This window comes from Brienomyrus brachyistius, chromosome 20, assembly GCF_023856365.1.
Source record: "Brienomyrus brachyistius isolate T26 chromosome 20, BBRACH_0.4, whole genome shotgun sequence".
NCBI classification, from domain to species: domain Eukaryota; kingdom Metazoa; phylum Chordata; class Actinopteri; order Osteoglossiformes; family Mormyridae; genus Brienomyrus; species Brienomyrus brachyistius.
Window position 1 is genome coordinate 2166739 of NC_064552.1, and position 19405 is coordinate 2186143.

Sequence of the window (19405 nt, forward strand, 5' to 3'; positions counted from 1 at the left end):
GTAAAGTTGATGTCCCCTCAAAATAACTCAACACACAGCCATTAATGTCTGAACTGCTGGCAACAAAAGTGAGGACACCCCTAAATGAGAATGGCCAAATTGTGCCCAGTGTCAATATTTTGTGTGTCCACCATTATTTTCCAGCACTGCCTTAACTCTCTTGGGCATGGAGTTCACTAGAGCTTCACAGGTTGCCACGGGAATCCTCTTCCACTCGTCCTTGATCACATCATGAAGCTGGTGGATGTTAGACACCTTGCGCTTCTCCACCTTCCGTTTGAGGATGCCCCACAGATGCTCAATAGGGTTTAGGTCTGGAGACATGCTTGGCCAGTCCAGCACCTTTTCCCTCAGTTTCTTCAGCAAGGCAGTGGTTGTCTTGGAAGTGTGTTTGGGGTCATTATCATGTTGGAATACTGCTCTACGGCCCAGTTTCCGAAGGCAGGGGATCATGCTCTTCTTCAGTATGGCACAGTACATGTTGGCATTCATGGTTCCCTCAATGAACTGTAGTTCCCCAGTGCCGGCAGCACTCATGCAGCCCCAAACCATGACACTCCCACCACCATGCTTGACTGTAGGCAAGACACATCTGTCTTTGTACTCCTCACCTGGTCACCGCCACACACGCTTGACACCATCTGAACCAAATAAGTTTATCTTGGTCTCATCAGACCACAGGATGTGGTTCCAGTATTCCATGTCCTTAGTCTGCTTGTCTTCAGCAAACTGTTTTCGGGCTTTCTTGTGCACCAACTTTAGAAGAGGCTTTCTTCTGGGACGACAGCCATGCTGACCAATTTGATGCAGTGTGCGGCGTATGGTTTGAGCACTGACAGGCTGGCTCCCCATCCCTTCAACCTCTGCAGCAATGCTGGCAGCACTCACACATCTATTTTCAAAAGCCAACCTCTGGACATGACGCTGAGCACGTGCACTCAACTTCTTTGGTCTACCATGGCAGGGCCTGTTCTGAGTAGAACCTGTCCTTTTAAACCGCTGTCTGGTCTTAGCCACCGTGTTGCAGCTAAGTTTCAGGGTGTTAGCAATCTTCTTAGAGCCTAGGCCATCTTTGTGTAGAGCAATAAGTCTTTCTTTCAGATCATCAGAGAATTCTTTGCCATGAGGTGCCATGTTAAACGTCTAGTGACCAATATGAGAGTGTGAGAGCGATAACACCAAATTTAACACACCTGCTCCCCAAGGACACCTGAGACCTTGTAACACTAACGAGTGACATGACAACGGGAAGGGAAAAGGGCTAATTGGGCACAATTTGGGCATTTTCATTTAGGGGTGTACTCACTTTTGTTGCCAGCAGTTCAGACATTAATGGCTGTGTGTTGAGTTATTTTGAGGGGACATCAACTTTACACCATTATACAAGCTGTAAACCGATTACTTTACATTCTATCAGAGTTTCATATCTTTAGCGTTGTCTCTTGAAAAGATATAATAAAATATTTACAAAAATGTGAGGGGTGTATATATATATTATATATATATATATATATATATATATATATATATATATATATATATAATCTCCTATAATCTCATATGTGTCTGCATACATGTGTGACTACATTGTCCTCAGCAGTAGCATCTTCCACGCATTCGGAAGTAATTAAACTTTTGAAACTTTGGTATGCAAACAAAAATGTTATACTTTTGCTATAAAGAGTCAGTTTCTTTTATATGTTCGGTATTTTGCATACCATAATTTTGTGTTTCTCGTGAAGATAGAATTGCTGATTAAGTGGTTAGATGGTTAATTCACATTAATTCATACATTCTAGTTCGGTTGGTTTGTATAAAAATAAAAAAAAATTTGAGATCTATATGGCGGAACATCATTTCTAACCAAAAATATCATGATATGACATTTTGGCCACATCACGCACCACTACCCACAATGCAGGGCACTCTGCCATTTTGGCAATTTCCTTTATTTCATAATTTATATTTCATTCAGCCATGTTTTCCTTTTCAACCGCTTCTTCTATTCTCTTCATGTTCATTCCACGCTTTTCAAACGCCTCCTTCGATGTCTCGCTTCGCCCTGTCTAATCCCATTACGTTACTGACTGAACGGCGCAAGTCAGAATTCCTACGATCTGATGAGCATGATCTCAAATCCTGTGCACACTGGTTTTGCCACCTTCTGCTGCCCAGCAGGTTTCAAGAACTAAATAAACAAACAGCTGAAGACCCTTCAGCCCCCCCGCATCTCCTAACTCTGGCTGGTGACCAGTGACACCCTCCAGAGCTTGCGGAGGGACCCCTCCAGATGCACGTGCGGCCTGCCCTCACACGGAGCCCGGCGGTCAGCAGCAGGCAGCCGGAGAGCAGTGTTTACCTAACGCTCCCGGATGCGGTATGAAGATGTTTACATGTGCCTGTTTACCTTAGGCAGGCTCGGCACCGTGACACTACCAGTGCAACAGCTTCTAAGTAAAACATCTTCTCCCGCCTACGCTGCCGAACTGCGACTAGCAATAAACAAGACGTAGGGCAGCTCAATATTTATTTGCACGCCCGAAGCGTTTCTGGAAGATTCCGGCTGATGCAGCAAGTGCTTCGGGGATCATAAACCCTTTGACTTATTTGCTGTGTTTGACTGGAGGCCTCCTCTGCACCCCCAACATGGGCGTCTCTGCTTCCAGTCCACCTCCACGCTGGCACCCCCCTCTGCTGTAACCCTAGCAACCATCCCAGCCAGTGAGAGCCCACCCAAGATGCCAAGGAGCGACACAACCCCCAGTCGGAATATCTCAAGCCAGACTCACTCTGCCAGGACAAAAATATCAAGGTCACGATGGTATACCAACACCTAAATAAAATCTGCATATCAGCCCAGCGCCGGATTGGCATCCAGTCCAGGGTGTCCCTGGCACTTCCTGCCAGCGCACCTGGTACCAGATAACGTTAGCAGATTAAAATCCCCTGGTACCGGTTAAAGTGAAAGGTACAATTAAAACCGGGTCACGCAGAAGCATGTAGCAACTCGCACCTGACGCTACAGGCGAGATGATCACTATCACAAGGCCCACGCTCGGTACAGATCACCTAGAACATTCTAAGGAGCCACCAGGAAGGGAAGGGCATGGACCTCCTTTAAGATCGCAGAGACCCAGAATCCCCAGAAGGCCCTGGAAGACCTCCCGCTACGGAGGCGGCCTGCCTCTGGCATTTGCTGATCACACGGCGGCTGTGCTGCACCTGCCTGGGCCCTATTAGCAGGCCTGCTGCTACAGCCTCTCTGGAACTTGCCCTTTTCAACCCCCCCCCCCCCCCCCCACCCCAAGTCAAAGGCAGGGCAGCTTAACTAGGGAACACGTACCCCGGCTGAAAGAGATTTAGGATTCTCTCAGAGCCTTTTGCATTGCACTTCCAACAAATGAAGTACATCCACCAGACAGCAGGCAGGCCAATAGGAAAAGGATGAAGCATGAAGCTGTAAGTGCCTCCCGCTTCTGATGGAGGATGTGTGAGATTTATAAGGAAAGCGTCGTCCCAGAAACGGTGCATGAATGATAAATCACTTGACGGAATCTGCAGCTAGATGGCGCTTTTTCCTCACGGGCCTGGGAGACCTCGCGCCTCCCAGAAGCAGCAGAGGGGAAAACCGCAGCAGCAACCCGGAAACAGCAGCCATGGCTAAGGACCAGACCACAGCGTCCGACTGATTAGCCAGAGCGAACCGTGACTCAGGATTCAGGCATTAAAAGCACATGCACACCCCAGGGGTAAAGCGGGAGGAGCTCAGGGCCAAGACGCACACAGCTGTATGCAGGTTTGCGACACACAAACGCTGAGGCTTTTCTGATCCCTAAACCAGCTGAAGAACGGCACCACAAACTACACAATCATCAACTGATTAAGTACATTTAGAAGAAACGGCTTTTACCCTATGTGATGCACATTTGTGAGAGCGGGGTCACACTGGGCGTTAAAGGGTTTACTCAGGCAGCCAAATCACTCTGAAATCACTCTGAAATCACTCTGAAATCACTCTGAAATCACTCTGAAATCACTCTGAAATCACTCTGAAATCACTCTGCTGTCCCTGGGATTTCTTAATCACAGACACAGCGCACTAACGTGCAGAGCCACACATCACCCGCCCTTTCTGTTATTACACAATGTAGATTAGTGCAATTCCACCTTCTTGAATGGCTTCACTGGATTCCACAGCTACGGTGGTGTCACCAAGCCCCACCCCATCCTGTCAGGCCATGCACCATCCAAATAAGCCCCACCCTGCCAAGACCACAAGCATCAGGCCCCAACCTTGCAGATACCCAAACATTCTAACACTCCCAGACCCACCCCCACTGGTTGCAGTGACAGGATAATTGTTTCTGGTGTCCAACTGAAAAAGCCCCCCCTTGCCCCCGAAATGCTTCAAAAACTAAACAAGTAGCTAGCAGTTAGAAGATCATAGCTCCCTGGCTGGACAGTGGAACATACTATTTCAGTAGCATCTAAATAAGGAATGTGTGTTGATATTTAGTGACTGCTTACGGTCAACAGGGGGCACAGTTTGAGTGGTGGTAAACAGCGTCCCTGCCTCCATCCAACTGCCACAGGAGCAAGGAGGGCCGCAATTCCCGACCCAAAAACACAGTGGCAGAGGTGACACAGAGAGCTCTGTCTAAACAGAGGCCCTCAACACGGGGGAGTCCCCGGCCGGGCACACAAATCAAATGCTCGTATTCTGGGTGGGCCACCAAGCCAGCCATATGGACACGTAATAAATGTCCTTCTGTGTGCAGTTAATACCGCGGCAGGAGGAATGATTAGGCCTGCAGCGGGTGAGGCAGCAACATATACATGGTTAATATGCCGGTAGGAAGAATGGTAGGCCTGCGGCAACATACATGCGGTTAATACGGCGGCAGGAGGAAAGGCAGGCCCATGGTGAACACGGAGGCGACATACACATGGTTAATACAACGGCAGGAGGAATGGCAGGCCCACGGCGAGTGTGGCAGAAACATACATGCGGTTAATATGGCAGAAGGAGGAATGGCAGGCCTGCGGCAACATATGCATGGCTAATATCGCAACAGGAGGAATGGCAGGCCTGCAGCAAGCATGCCGGCGACATACACGGAGTTAATATACGGCGGTAGGAGAAATGGCAGGCCCACAGCAAGTATGGCAGCAACATATGGCAGTGAATATGGTGACAAGAGGAATGGCAGGCCTGCAGCAACTTACATGCAGTTAATACGGCAGCAGGAGAAATGGCAGGCCCACGGTCAGCGTGGCGGTGACATACACACAGTTAATGTAGCAGCAGGAGGCATGGCAGGCCCGGGGCCAGCATGGTGGTGCCAACATACATACAGGTAATATGGCAGTAGAAGGAATGGTGGACCTACTGCGACATATGCACGGTTAATATGCCAACAGGAGGAATGGCAGGCCCGCAGCAAGCATGGCACCAACATACACATGGTGAATATGGGGATAGGAGGAATGGCAGGCCCGCAGCAAGCGTAGCACCAACATACACATGGTGAATATGGGGATAGGAGGAATGGCAGGCCTGCGGCAAGTGTGGCGGCAACATATGCATGGTGAATATGGGGATAGGCCTAATGGCAGGCCCGCAGCAAGCGTGGTACCAACATACACATGGTGAATATGGGGATAGGCCTAATGGCAGGCCCACAGCAAGCGTGGCACCAACATACGCATGGTGAATATGGGGATAGGAGGAATGGCAGGCCTGCGGCAAGTGTGGCACCAACATACGTATGGTGAATATGGGGATAGGCCTAAAGGCAGGCCTGCGGCAAGTGTGGCACCAACATACGTATGGTGAATATGGGGATAGGAGGAATGGCAGGCCTGCGGCAAGTGTGGCACCAACATACACATGGTGAATATGGCGATAAGAGGAATGGCAGGCCTGCGGCAAGTGTGGCACCAACATACGTATGGTGAATATGGGGATAGGAGGAATGGCAGGCCTGCGGCAAGTGTGGCACCAACATACGCATGGTGAATATGGCGATAAGAGGAATGGCAGGCCTGCGGCAAGTGTGGCACCAACATACGTATGGTGAATATGGGGATAGGAGGAATGGCAGGCCTGCGGCAAGCGCACCAACATACGTATGGTGAATATGGCGATAAGAGGAATGGCAGGCCTGCGGCAAGTGTGGCACCAACATACACATGTTGAATATGGGGATTGGAGGAATGGCAAGCCTGCGGCAAGTGTGGCACCAACATACGCATGGTGAATATGGGGATAGGAGGAATGGCAGGCCTGCGGCAAGTGTGGCACCAACATACGCATGGTGAATATGGCGATAAGAGGAATGGCAGGCCTGCGGCAAGTGTGGCACCAACATACGCATGGTGCATATGGCGATAAGAGGAATGGCAGGCCTGCGGCAAGTGTGGCACCAACATACGCATGGTGAATATGGGGATAGGAGGAATGGCAGGCCTGCGGCAAGCGCACCAACAACAAATATCAGAGTCACGCCAGCCTGTGTGGCCCCCAAGCTCCATATGGCCATGGGCCGAATATCAAGATAGGCAGGACACTTATCCCCATCAATCACTGCCCCATTTTAACCAGTGGGAAGTGGGCACTGTAACCAGTGGGGGGACGGGGTTTAATCCAGATTAAAAGCATGTTATAAGCCCTGGACGCAGGCATCAGAGACACACTTCCCACACTGCCCTGGAAGACGTTGTGTCTCTCTGCGGAAGGACACTGTTCAATACTATTGGAAAAGTGGGGGTGGGGGGATTATTTTATGCCCAAGTCAGCATAAGGGGTGAGCTGCATGTAAGCAAAGCCATACAAGTCATGTTGATCACAATAAAGGCACATTTCCATTAGTGAAAAGAGTCACCTGGGCTAATCGGCATAATCAAAAGCTCCATGCGGTACAGATACAGTTCCTTAATTGCAGCGCCACCTGCTGAATGTCATTTGCCCAAACTCGCTCATCACTGGTAGCACGTCCACCATTTCATTCATTTTGAGTTACACACATGGATACCATACAAATCAGACGCTTTACGTGCCGCTTAGAATGAAGCTTCTGTTTAATGAGTGTGTCTATATCAGCCAGTGGGACTTTGGCTGTTCAGTTCATATACAGCCAGCCTGAAAGCTCGGCGCACGAGCAAAGCACAGCTAAAGACACCCCTCACTGTAGCCACTACCCCCGTCACCAACCCCAAATCCCAGGCCCTGTCTCTCCCCCACCAGCCACTGTCCAAGAGCACGTCCTACCCACAGATCGCACTGCCACCTCAACAGGCACTGCCAGCACGAGCACCCCCAAAAAAAAAAAAAAACAGTAAAATTACTCTGCCATAAGCCACCAGCCAGGGAAGCCAATCAGAAGCCTCGCCTGGAATCTGGGGTGGTGACATCACTGCTCCAGTGGACACTGAAATGCACTGCAAGCAGCATAACAGGGAGTACAGGAAATCCAACAACATCCCTATTTATCTTTGCAGAGGGAAGATCCTCTGCTTTTACCTCACATACCCACACACTGTTCATATGTAATCAAAGAGCAGGTTATATGTTCAAAGCCCTAGATAGACTAAGGCTAAACTACTGCGACGCTTTGTAAGAACAGAATGTCCAGCAAAAGAGTAAAAGGTAACATTATAATAATAGATAACTTTGCCCCGCCCCCCCCCACCAATCCGGGACCAGCTCTCCTGCCCCCCATGTGAGGTTCACTGTCGCTGCAGTGTCATCGACGTGTCACCACTGTCGGAGGCGCCAGTGAGGAGCCGCCCCCACCGCTGCCGGCCCACACAGGGACCAGTTGCCCCAGCACTGACGCTGCCGTGCTACAAGCCGCAAAATTATTAACCTGTCCGGTAAATTCTCACGGAAATTACATATTACGGTATCAATGGCCGACAAAAGACGTCAAACATGACGATAACACTAAAGTTACCCACGGACGACACCCCCACCACCATACCTTACAGCATTTACACCACATGCTGCTGTGCAAAGCAGGACGGGGCGGCAGTGGCGAAGGAGAGCGAGTGGCAGCGATTTATACTAAAGCATAGTGACTGCGCCTGCAACTGGTATCCATGCACAAGAGACCGAAAGCGGCGTTTGATGAAGAAATAATTATAACAATAATAATAATAATAATAATAGAAAAACATCCTAACAAAAACATTAAGGCTCCATGGCACTTCGTGCTTTGGACCCTTAAAATAATAATAATAATAATAATAATAATAATGATAATGATGATGATGAAATAACAACACATGCTGCTTCTTCGAGGGAGGGGCTGCTCTCATTAATAACCGTAATTATTATTTCATTATAATTCCTTCTGCCGATTGCCTTACCCCTCGCCGAAAGTTTCTTCGTGTTGATAATTTTAGCAGCATATTCTTGCCCGGTGGATTTCTTCACGCATCTGCGGACCACAGAGAAAGCACCCCTGCGGGAGAGTAATCGGAGACTAGTTAGAGCAGGTTACCTGGTTAAGAGGCTGTTAGTAAAGCAGCAGGCAGGGGACACACGTGCGGCGGCGAAGGTGCGGCACCCAAACCTGTAAACCCGCTTTTCCTGCGCTGCCCCGCCAACGAAAGCTCGAAAATACTTTAGAAATGCTTTTAAAACTTAGGCGTATTGCTACATTATGACAGGGAGGGACTCGGGCTGCACAAGGCCTGGGCAGAAAGGGGAGGGGGCGGGGGTCTTTGTGGGGAGGGTAGAAAAAAAGGAGCGACGGGACAGTAACGTCGTTTGAGCCCTAAATCTGCCCCCGTTATCGGCGAGAGACCCTCATAAAATCCCGCACCGCCTCGCCCCCCTGCCGGGCACCCAGCGCTTACGTGTAACTTGACATTAAGGCGCTTCTGACGAGGGGGGGGGGTGCATAACATGGATGGATAAAGGGATGAAGCCTGTCTTCCTCGGCTCTCCGGTGCCCGCGGCTGCCCGCATTTCCCGTCGGGTGATGCTGCTACGGCGGAGCATCAGAAACGCGCCGATCTATAAGTGCGGCGTTTCGAAACGCGGATTAAACGCAACCCCCCCCCCCCCCAACCAGCCGCCCCCCCCTCAGGTTGAGGACACTTCCTCATGAAACGCACTCAAGTTCACTGTTAAGGATGCATGAAATACGTGCACGTTTAAGACCCGGTACATGCACAAAGCACAACAAAGCGATCGATATGCATGCGAGCCCGAACCCGAACCCGGAGCCGCCCGATCAACCCTCACTTGCAGTCTGCCTGTTACAGTCAAACAGCCCCAAAGGCTCACAGCGCAAGACAACGATTTCCTGGGCAGTAAGCAATAGCAAAGGCGCTATACATGGCCGCTCTGGCTTACTTCCCGAGCTCCTCGTAAAGCTGGTACTCGTCCGTGAACCTGGTGGAGGTGACGATCGTAGCCATGTTGCGTGCGGGGCCGGGGAGGGGGGGGACACCGGCGCTCAGGTTTCGGGAGGAGATACGAGTTATCGTGCGCTGACAGCGAAGCGAGAGGAACAGACACGGAAAGGGAGGGGAGTGGTGCTGGAGGTGGAGAGAGAGAGAGAGAGAGAGAAAGAGAGAGAGAGAGAGAGAGAGAGAGAGGAAAGATGGCCGGCAACGCGAGAGTTGCGGGGCTGAGGGACGCGCTTTGGCCCGGCGGGGGCAGCGCCAGTGGCCGAGCGCCGAGCCCCGAGCCCCGGCAGTCCGGACCCGCTACCGCGCCACCTTTCTTTGTAATTTCGCTTTACTTTATGGTCTCGATATCAGAGAAGTGCGCAGAAAATGATGTTAACGCGGGCTGCGTATTAAAGAAAACCTGCCGGCGGCGATTATTTAATAGAGTTAGTTGTTTTATCATCCAGAGTGGACTCAATATTATCTTGTTATTATTTTATATAGATTAGACTACTTGTTTGCATAGAGGAACTACAGCCCAGCCTTACGTGCAGCCTAAGCACCCCAGGACGAAGGCGAGATGTGCCGATGCTGTGGGCTGTTTTCCCCAGTGAGATAACAAAACAAACGCTGATAGCACACATGGAGAATTACGATGTCACTAACTGCCACTGAATACATTCTGTCACTGTAATGCCAAATAATCATAATTCACTCTGATAAGGACCATATTTTACAGGAAGAACGGAGTGAACTACAGGCTCATCTTGTATCCAAATGGGACAATTCACAGGTTTCCAATTGGCTGGTCTGATTTAACAGTCGACCCCCTAGTACCCGACCTGCCTGATTTTGTCCCACCCCTGACAGCAAGATAGACAGCCTGGATACTTTACAAGCCCCGCCCTCATTCATGTCACAATATCACTGGCCCAGCACTGCAGAATTTGTCCAGTGACATTTTTCAAGAAATTCTGCACCGGCCATGCAAACGCCTTCTACTAAGGTGACTTAAATGGCTTTTTACATGAACTAATTATACAGCTGAATGTCTGTCTGTCTGTCTGTCTATCTATCTATCTATCTATCTATCTATCTATCTATCTATCTATCTATCACTAATCCTAAGAATGTTCAGGTGACTTCTCTGTAATTCATGTAATTCATTAGTACCCAGTATCACAGAAAAATTGTTTGTTTTGTTTACCAGTTTTACCAGATTAAATCTTGAGTTCTAAATTACACAAAACTTGCCATTTGCCTTTTCTCTAAAAAGGCAGGACGGACTGTGTGCACATTTGCAGTTGCAGCACATCAGCAATAAGTCGTCACGTGACCTACACTGCACACTGCATTGGCCATCATTCACCCATTAGCGTGTGTAAACCAATTCGGGGTTTATATGGCGCCTCCCACAGGACGTCGTCAGGTGCGACAAAAGTGTTTGTAAACATTCTGATCTCATCGAGACAGACGAGGGCCGCCGCTGCCGGATTCACGGCGGCACGCAGGGCTGCTCGTGATTGTGAGTTAGCGAGAGGCCTGCTTAACATCCGGAAGCATCCAGAGGTTTTTTGCTGGATGTGTAGCTGTGCAGGTCATCCTTTGTATTATTAAACTGGAAGAGATGGGATAGAAAGCAGGGAATGCAGCACTTTAAGGGGTCTGGTCCCTAAAGACGCACGTCCTCCACTCGCCACGGCCAGCCTCGTGTGTATGAAGCTGAGGAGGCAGGGCCTGCTCCTCCAGCCTGCACCTAATGTGCCTCTAATGGGTTAATGACGAGGCGGCTGACGGTGACGCTGAGCTCTGTCAGCGAGGGGCTCAACCGCATTTCAAACCACCAGCCCATTAGTTTCTCTGGACACGTAACGATTTTTCTTTTCCAAATAATGGAGATGATAAAAGGCCTCCGTTATGGGGAGGTGTCGTGCTTCGCCATGAAGCGAGAAAATGAGATTAAAAACGCAGAGGCAAGCGCTTGTGGTCACGGGTGGCCGTGTACCATAGGTCACATGACCAGGCCGAGGCCGGGATGCGACTTTCGGTTGGCCGCTTTACAGGAAGCAAAAATTCCCCTGTAAAACAGCAAAGTGCCCAGGAGGTTGGCGTGAATCTGCCCATGTAGCAGTTTGAGGGGCTCGCAGCGGGTGTTGCATCTGATAATGGACTACGGCGTGACATATCTCCAGCTGCTACTGTTACTAAAAGCTTTTCCAACTTGTCAGGTTTAAGTGGATCTGCTGGTCCACATGTCTGAGCACAGAGCTGCCACACTGCCTCGCTGCTTTGGACAGAATATCAGTGTCTCGCGTGTGATCGTCATCTACATCAAAGTCCCTATGCGTCAACTGCAGACCTGAATTTTTCATACCGGATCTTGTCTTAAACTCCTACGCCAGGCCATAGATTCTTCTGCATTAATGCTTAGATTATGTCTTCATTCATCCGCTGGCTCATTCATTCTTATTCCTCTCTCAGTCTCTCTCGTACCATGACTCAGTTTGTGACATCACTGCCAGTGTTACCAGAGTGGAGGGGTAGACCTTTCTCTTAAAATATCAATGTTTAAATTCACTTTGCGGAACGAGCGTATCGTCTACGTTTGACTGGGAAATGAAATGTGTCGTACGCAAGGTGCAGTGCTACTTGACACATTGATATTTCTAGCACCATGCCTGTGAGTGTGAGTGTGACTGTGCCACCCCCCCCCCCCCTCCCCCCCACCCTTGCTCTGGACTCTGGGAATCGCTTCTACACTTTAATTACAATTCCACAGATTCTGTGTGGAATCAGGTCTTCTATCCCTGGAGTAAAAAGCTACTCCAGTTAAAAGTGTGATAATAATAAAAGAATAAGAAAGAAATGTTAAAAGACGGAATTTTGTGCCTGTATGTTGCATACTGGAAGATCAGAATGTTTTTGAGGTCTTAACATGGGCGTCATTAAGCCCCATACTTTAGGCCAGATGGCAAAAGTCAAGCCCCAGGTAAACTTGACTGAGCCTCTGATCTTCTCAACCACCAGAAACGCCCCTGGGTCTTGATGCTGGAATTTGAAAGGCGTGGAGGTAAGAAGAAGAAGAGAAGGTTTCTCCGATAGGAACCGAAGGTCTGAGATATTTGCTGTACGAACAGGGATTTTTGTTGCAGGCTGGTGTCTTTAGGACTTTCCCAGCATCATAAGGGTGTTGTTCTGCGGGAAGGTTTGTATGGGTTTGGTCCTGGTAACATACCGGCTAGGTCCTCCCACACTCACTCAGGTAAATGGCAGGGAGGCACTGGTCATGTTGGGGACAATGCAAGAGGGGGTGAGGTTTGAATTAGAACCGCGCTTGGAATGCATCTGCTGTCTCTTCCCCTGCGTTCTGCTTCTCTGGCAGCCAAAGCATTTCTGCCCAAACCACACGTACATGTTAAATGTTCTAAGTAGGGTAAGAGCAGCTAGAGGATACAGAAGCTTTGCTCTGCCTTCAGTCTGGTGACGTCCAGGTGCTTTATTACAAAACAAGCTTTAGGTTGAATGTCGTTATTTGAGCAAACAAGGCCAGCTTTAATTCTGGATTTTAATTAAGCCATTGTAAATATTATTACTGCTTGCTTCTGTGCTGTTCTCCAGGGCTATTTAGGACCAGATGACGTGGAGGAACACACCCGGCTTCATGATCAATGTCTAATCCTTCAGTTCCTCTTTAAGTCACACCTGCTGCTTGACTTTTAATTCCGATAGTAGCTGAGTCATCGTCATCGGCAGACGTCAAATGGGAAGCTGGTGGCTGGCGATACCTTTGGCGCCGCAGTTCGTGCTGAGATACGTCGTGACGGGCTGTGAGGCGTGTCACGCAGAACCCTACTGGACTTGCCGGTTCTAAACTAACCATAAATCACCAGCAATCAATGGGCGTGTTCACAGGTGGAATTCAGAGACATGCAGACCTGCACACTCAGCAAACATAGTACATAGTGTGTCGTCCCTCCTCCCCAATAAGGGCAGAATCGACGCAGGCTCTGCAGGGGGGGGGGGGGGGGGGACCTCTGAAATTCCTGGGGTCCCTGAAATGCACAAGACGTGTCAGAGAAAAACATAGATATTGGTGCAGAGGCGTTGTCTGCCCTGAGTGGAGCTAAAACTCACTTTCTTGCAGTTCTGACTGCGATTGGACACACTTAAAGGGAAATTACTTTGTGTCTGTGAAAATCTTAATATATGTTCGCTTCTTGCAAGCTGGAGGTGGCGTCATTTTCAGTCTTATTGATTGTATCGAGCCCTTTCTAGGTCCTGCGGGCTAAACACGCCTTTTTCCTTGGAAACGGATTATATTATTTTATAAAGCATGAGTGACACCAGAATAAACAGGAAAGAGCACAGACCCGGAGTATGTGGCAGACGTGACCCAGGCCGCTTGGTGTTACTGCCTGTTGCGGACACTAGGTGGCGCAGTAGTTATGGACATAAATTTGAAGCCAAAACTTTGCTGAAACTTCAACCCAACGACGCCATGAGTTACATCAATGGATACAAAGCGTAAGATGTGACACTAGCGGTTTCCTCTGGCTTTTCCAGTTTCTCCTAAAACATGCTAAGATGAACTGGAGTTGCCGAATTGTCTGTAGGTGTGAGCGGTGTGTGTGCCCTGCGATAGGTTGGTGCCCCGTCTCGGGTTATACTTGGTTTGCGGCCATTATTTCCGGAATAAGCTGTACAGAAACACATTAGCTGAGCAACTTAGTGTACAGTAGGTGTCGACTTTGACCATCTTTGAAACCCTGTGATATCTGTGCATTTCGCTGCATTTTCCACATTTGTGTCAATGACCTTATTACTTCACTTAAACTGAGATGTTACGGTAAAAGAATCAACTGAAAAAATGTAAATGTGAATGCAAATAAATGTGAATAGCACTCCCAAGCTGTAAACCCAGCCGACGATCGCCGGCACGGATGAGGAAGGTGAGAGGAGCAGACGAAGGACACTCACCTAGAGGACATGCAGCTGTGAGGTAAAGATGACTGGCCCCAAGTGGACACTCTGGAGGAGCAGACGTGGGTGAAATATAGCAGCGGCCTCTTTCACGAGTAGAACTCACCTCAAAAGCAGACTGTTTGTTGACACAGGGCTTGAACTGATGGAGTCCATGCCTCTTCTCCTCGGAGTGGGGGGGGGGCAGTTACCACATGGACTCACCTGGGGGCTGATGGGAAAGGGGACCCACTAATAATGATGACTGAGAAGCATTTGCAAACAGCTACAATAAATCATGGTAAACACCTAAACACAGAGATTACCTCGCTCCCCCGCATGGCACGATTGAGGATACATTACTGCAATTAAGCAGCCATCACAAACGACCTTTCTCCGTGTCCTCTGTAAGCACTGGCCCGCCGATGGCATTAGCTAGCCCTGAAGTCCATAGCACGTTTTTTTTTTCAGATCTAGGTGGGGTCGTGACCCCATTGTTTGTGGTGCACTGGAGTAAATGGGCCTCATTTAAAATCCCTGGTGAAGCTGGAATGGTCCGTTGTGACATCACGCTCGGATGGACCAGTGTGCCTCAAGTGAGGAGACGGCTGCCTCGAGGTACAGCCCAGAGGTTCCTGGACGCATCCCCAGACGGCTGCATCGAGGTACAGCCCAGAGGTTCCTGGACGCATCCCCAGACGGCTGCCTCGAGGTACAGCCCAGAGGTTCCTGGACGCATCCCCAGACGGCTGCCTCGAGGTACAGCCCAGAGGTTCCTGGACGCATCCCCAGACGGCTGTGCAGCTCGCTGTTTACGGCCGATTTGCTGGAGTGTGTGTGTGTGTGTGTGTGGCGGGGGGGTATAGACTTAGTTCCACTTCATTCTCTCATTAGCTGGAGCTGCTCCATTCATAAGTGTGCAGAAATACCCCCCAGAACCAAATCATTGTTACACTATAAGCATTGATTTATACTGCAAAAATACCAGTTAAAAGTTACAGATATAGAAGTTAAAATAATTAGGCATAACATAGAAACACAGAGATTTTCATAATTAAATTTTATTCATTCCATACCAGTAGGTGAGTGTAGGTCTTTATTACAGCATGTTATGTCTGACATGTAAATCTCACAAAAAATAAACCGGCCATTAGGAGAAGCTTCAGAAAAGGAGGCCAGTAGCATATCTGAGGAACCGGCATAAGAATCCACACCCTCTTCTATTTTCAGCACACAGGCACTCCATTAACACCTGCGTGTAAACAGCAGCGCAGGGCGAACGTGCCGCTGTGCGTTTACCTGCCCGGGAAAACAGGGAGTCATGATCTGGAGTCACACCCCAGAGTCACGTCCTCGAGTCACAATCACTGGGTCACACAAAGTGGCCAAAGTTCACAAAGTGGATGACACTCAGCGGAAAAGTGACGCATCTGGAGACCAATGGACTGTCAAACGATATCGGAGAATGGCAGGGAAAGTAAGACAGACACCAGGTTACTTCCACCCGAGATGCTGTCAGGTCTGAAAGCCGAGCCTGGAGGACAATTTCCTGGATTATGAAGAATATTCCAGACCCAAGGCAGGAGGAAATAAGCTACCATTTACCACTCTTACGGTAAACTGTATGTAAACTGTGAACTTCCTGGTAATGCCTAAGAGTGCCCTGGATTGTAGCCCCAAATGAACTAATGTAAAGTGATGCACTACAAACATGTGCACACACACACATACACACACACACACACACACACAAATAGAGACAGACAGACACACACACACAAATAGAGGCAGACAGACACACACAAACACACCACACCTCACACTGCCTCTCTTTTATTGGATTATATCCAATATCAAAACACTGCTGGACTCTCTCTGTCATGCTGCATTTCTGTTAAATAACTCGGTAGGCAGATTTGTGGAGGCTGAGCCAAAAAAACAAAACGAGCAACATCCATGAGCGCGAGGGCAGGGGCTGAAGGCAAGTGAGTGTGACACACAGCCCCACGCAGTCCCACGCAACGCCACGCAGCGTCACACAGCCCCACGCAGTCCCACGCAACGCCACGCAGCGTCACACAGCCCCACGCAGCCCCACACAGCCCCACGCAGCCCCACACAGCCCCACGCAGCCCCACGCAGCCCCACGCAGCGTCACATAGCCCCACGGCCCACGCAGCGCCACACAGCGCCATGCCATCCTGAGGCCCACAGCGCCATCCCGAGCTATGCCACCCTGTAAGCCTCAGCACTGCAGCGCCATGCCATCTCCTGGCCCTCAGTGCCACACTACGCCACACAGCCCAGCCCTCGATGCAGCTCCCTCTGGCCTTGTACTTGCACCGGCCGCCTGATCACAGCTTCTGGAATGACCCGCTTTCCGAAGGATGAAGAAAAAATGAGAGGAGGAAGGAGGAGAGGAAAAAATCAGCTGAGGTCAGCAAGATGGCAGGACAGAAGGAGAGAGGGAAAGGAAGGAAGGAGATGGAGAGAAAGAGGGAGGGAGATGGAGGAGAAAGAGGAGCAGCATGATGAGGCTGGGAGGTGACAGTACCCGGCTGGGGGGGGGTGATAAAAGTGGCCTGTCACATGAACGCAGAGACCCAGTTCTCTCCCTGTTCTCATTTTCGTCCCCCCCCCCCCCCCACTCTCCCGCTCAGATTCATCTTTGTGTCCGGTTACTGACCTGGGATCAGCTGCTGCCGAAATAAGCCCTGCGATTCTGATATACAAAAATAAACCCTGCGTGTTTCGCAGAAAACGCATCGCGCATCAGAAACGGAGATTACACGCTGGAAAAGGCTGAAGCGTATGTTTTTTCCAGCATGTTTCGTACGTGAAATGCTTTCGGAACACGTGACGACCAGCGACCAGGCTGTGCTAATGTGTTTGCCTCTCTGACTCATTTGTTCCTGTGACCCCCCACCCCACCCCTCCCTTGCCATATTATCGCATAAACAATCAGTTAAATGGCCTTTTCCTTTCTGCGATCAAAGGCCAGCCCATGAAACCAAACATCCTCTCAAGTTCAGGCAGCAAACAGCTCTGGACAGAGTCTGAGGTTCCTGTCCCACGCTGCTGAACCCTCGAGCCGGTCACTTGACCCAGATTCTTCTGACAGATTTGTCCGTTGTGTGTTGTGGCGGCACCAGACTGCCATGGAGTGAGATCCTCTGCAGGGTGTGTGATGGGGGTGCAGCAAAGTGGTCAGCGACAGCCCTGTCGTTTCCAGGACGCTCCATTTGGGGGTCAGATGCCCCCGCGAGGATGCAGTGACCTCACAACGGCCACGACCCGCATCCTTTCGGAGCCGGAGTGCATGCCAGGAATGAGCGTGGCCACCTTGCAGAGCAGTGTCATGGTAACAGCGGCGTCACGGTAACAGTGACATCGTGATTCCCCCCAGCCCCCCATCCATTCAGCAGACCAGTCCATTCGGAGAGGTTGTTGTGATGACGTCACAGACTCCAGAGCTGAATGTGGTCTGTCACATGGTGCCAAAGCTCCTGGATCAGGAGGGGGGGGGGGTTTGCCGATACCAAAAAGGCCAGAATCTGGCCTCCCTTTAGCCAAAGACGCTCCCAGAGCGTACAGTCTTACCTATATCCCTCTGTATTAGCAGGAATGGTTGCGGCTAAATGTTCCCTTCCGCGGCTGGATAGCTGCAGCTCTCAGACGCTGCCGGACAGCTCGAACTGCGGTCTCATGTCGGGATCGCAGCCACCCCCCCTCCGCTGCTGGAGGAGGCTGCGGATCGATGCAGACGGAGAGAGTGAGAGATTCAGACAGGCCAAGCAGTGATGAGAGAAAAGGCCTTGAGGCATATAGTGGGCACGACCTTACACTGTCAATCACAGAACAGCACAACTTCCTATTGGTTCCCGGGCAGTGATTGACAGCACATAGTGATCCTGCCCACCACAGATTCGAAAGCCTCATTTCTGCCAGCGATACCTTCGGATGCCTCACAGGGCTCAGAAGAACCCATGAAGAGAGAGATCGCTTCGTCATGAATTACAGATTTTCCTGTATCGGGCTGCTACTCATATTGCCTGCTGCCCATATTATAGCTGCACATGTTCTCAAATTTCTGAAATGTGCCCCAGATAAGACAGGATGAGGCCCATCGGATGAGGCTATAGCCAGGGAGCCCGGTCTGTGTGTCCATCCTGTGCAGAACCGGCCAAGTCCGGACAGCATAGGACCCCCCCACCCCACTGCATGCAGTCCTTGGTGCTGCTGTTTGATTTCTCTTTCCTCTTCTCCAAAAGACAGATGTGTATCTCAGAGCCAGCAGATAGCGAAAGCAAAGCAAAAAGGGGGTCGTCCGAAAACGGGAATGAGCAAACACAGGGCAGCCACGCGGCACTGCGCAGAGCCTAGTGGAAGGATGGGGCATTACGCCTCTCAGGTTAAACGCAGAAATTAATGGAAAACCTGTTTTTTGTTGTTTTGTTTATTATTATATATAGATATATATATAAAGAATGAGAAAAGAAAACAAAAGAGCAACCGAACCGGGGAAGAATTTAGGGAGGAGGTCCGGATGGGAAGAGCAGGCAGGGGGTGACCCACATACCAGGGACAGGTGACGGTGGTGCCAGGCAGGTGGTCAGACTGGGGGGGGGGGGGGGGCGGTCGAGTGATGTACCCAGATGGCGTGGGGAAGAGGAAGAGCAGGGCCGTCACGGAGGGCTGCACCGGAGGGACACGCAGGCGGGAGGAGAACTTGAGCGAGAAGCACGCGGAGATAGGCGGAGGGGCGGAACCGGGGCCGCGCTGAAATTCTTCGGCAACTTGGCAGAAGCTCCAGCATGAGACTGTCGCCCCCTGCTGGCGAAGTGGCATATTGCTGCACATTCTGCCGCCTCCAGAACATGGGAATAGAGAAGGAAATGAGCACGGAGTTTTGGGCCCAGTGCTCACCAGAGCCTTCGCACATAGAACCCTTGTGAGCGATTAGCATTCATCGCTGGCGACGCGAAGGAGACGTTCCCTCTTGCTGCCCGCAAAAAAGCAGGTCAGCCCGCAGAACTGGAACAGA

The 19405-nt window shown here is 50.2% G+C and overlaps 1 protein-coding gene across 7 annotated transcripts in view; it reads right to left on the reverse strand.

Annotated features, from left to right (window-relative positions):
- The window catches only part of camk2g1 (calcium/calmodulin-dependent protein kinase (CaM kinase) II gamma 1), a 44939-nt gene extending 35387 nt beyond the window's left edge, over positions 1-9552 (reverse strand). For 6 of the 7 annotated variants that reach the window (XM_048986717.1, XM_048986720.1, XM_048986714.1 and 3 more), the window contains exons 1-2: positions 9365-9548; positions 8371-8465 (exon numbers count right to left, since the gene is read on the reverse strand). In XM_048986717.1, the coding sequence (XP_048842674.1) occupies positions 8371-8465; positions 9365-9429 (160 nt within the window). In that variant the 5' untranslated portion in view covers positions 9430-9548. Of the gene's footprint in view, positions 1-8370; positions 8466-9364 lie in introns of all 7 variants that reach the window. The other variant, XM_048986719.1, reaches the window with a different exon arrangement.
- Positions 9553-19405: the final 9853 nt, after the last annotated feature.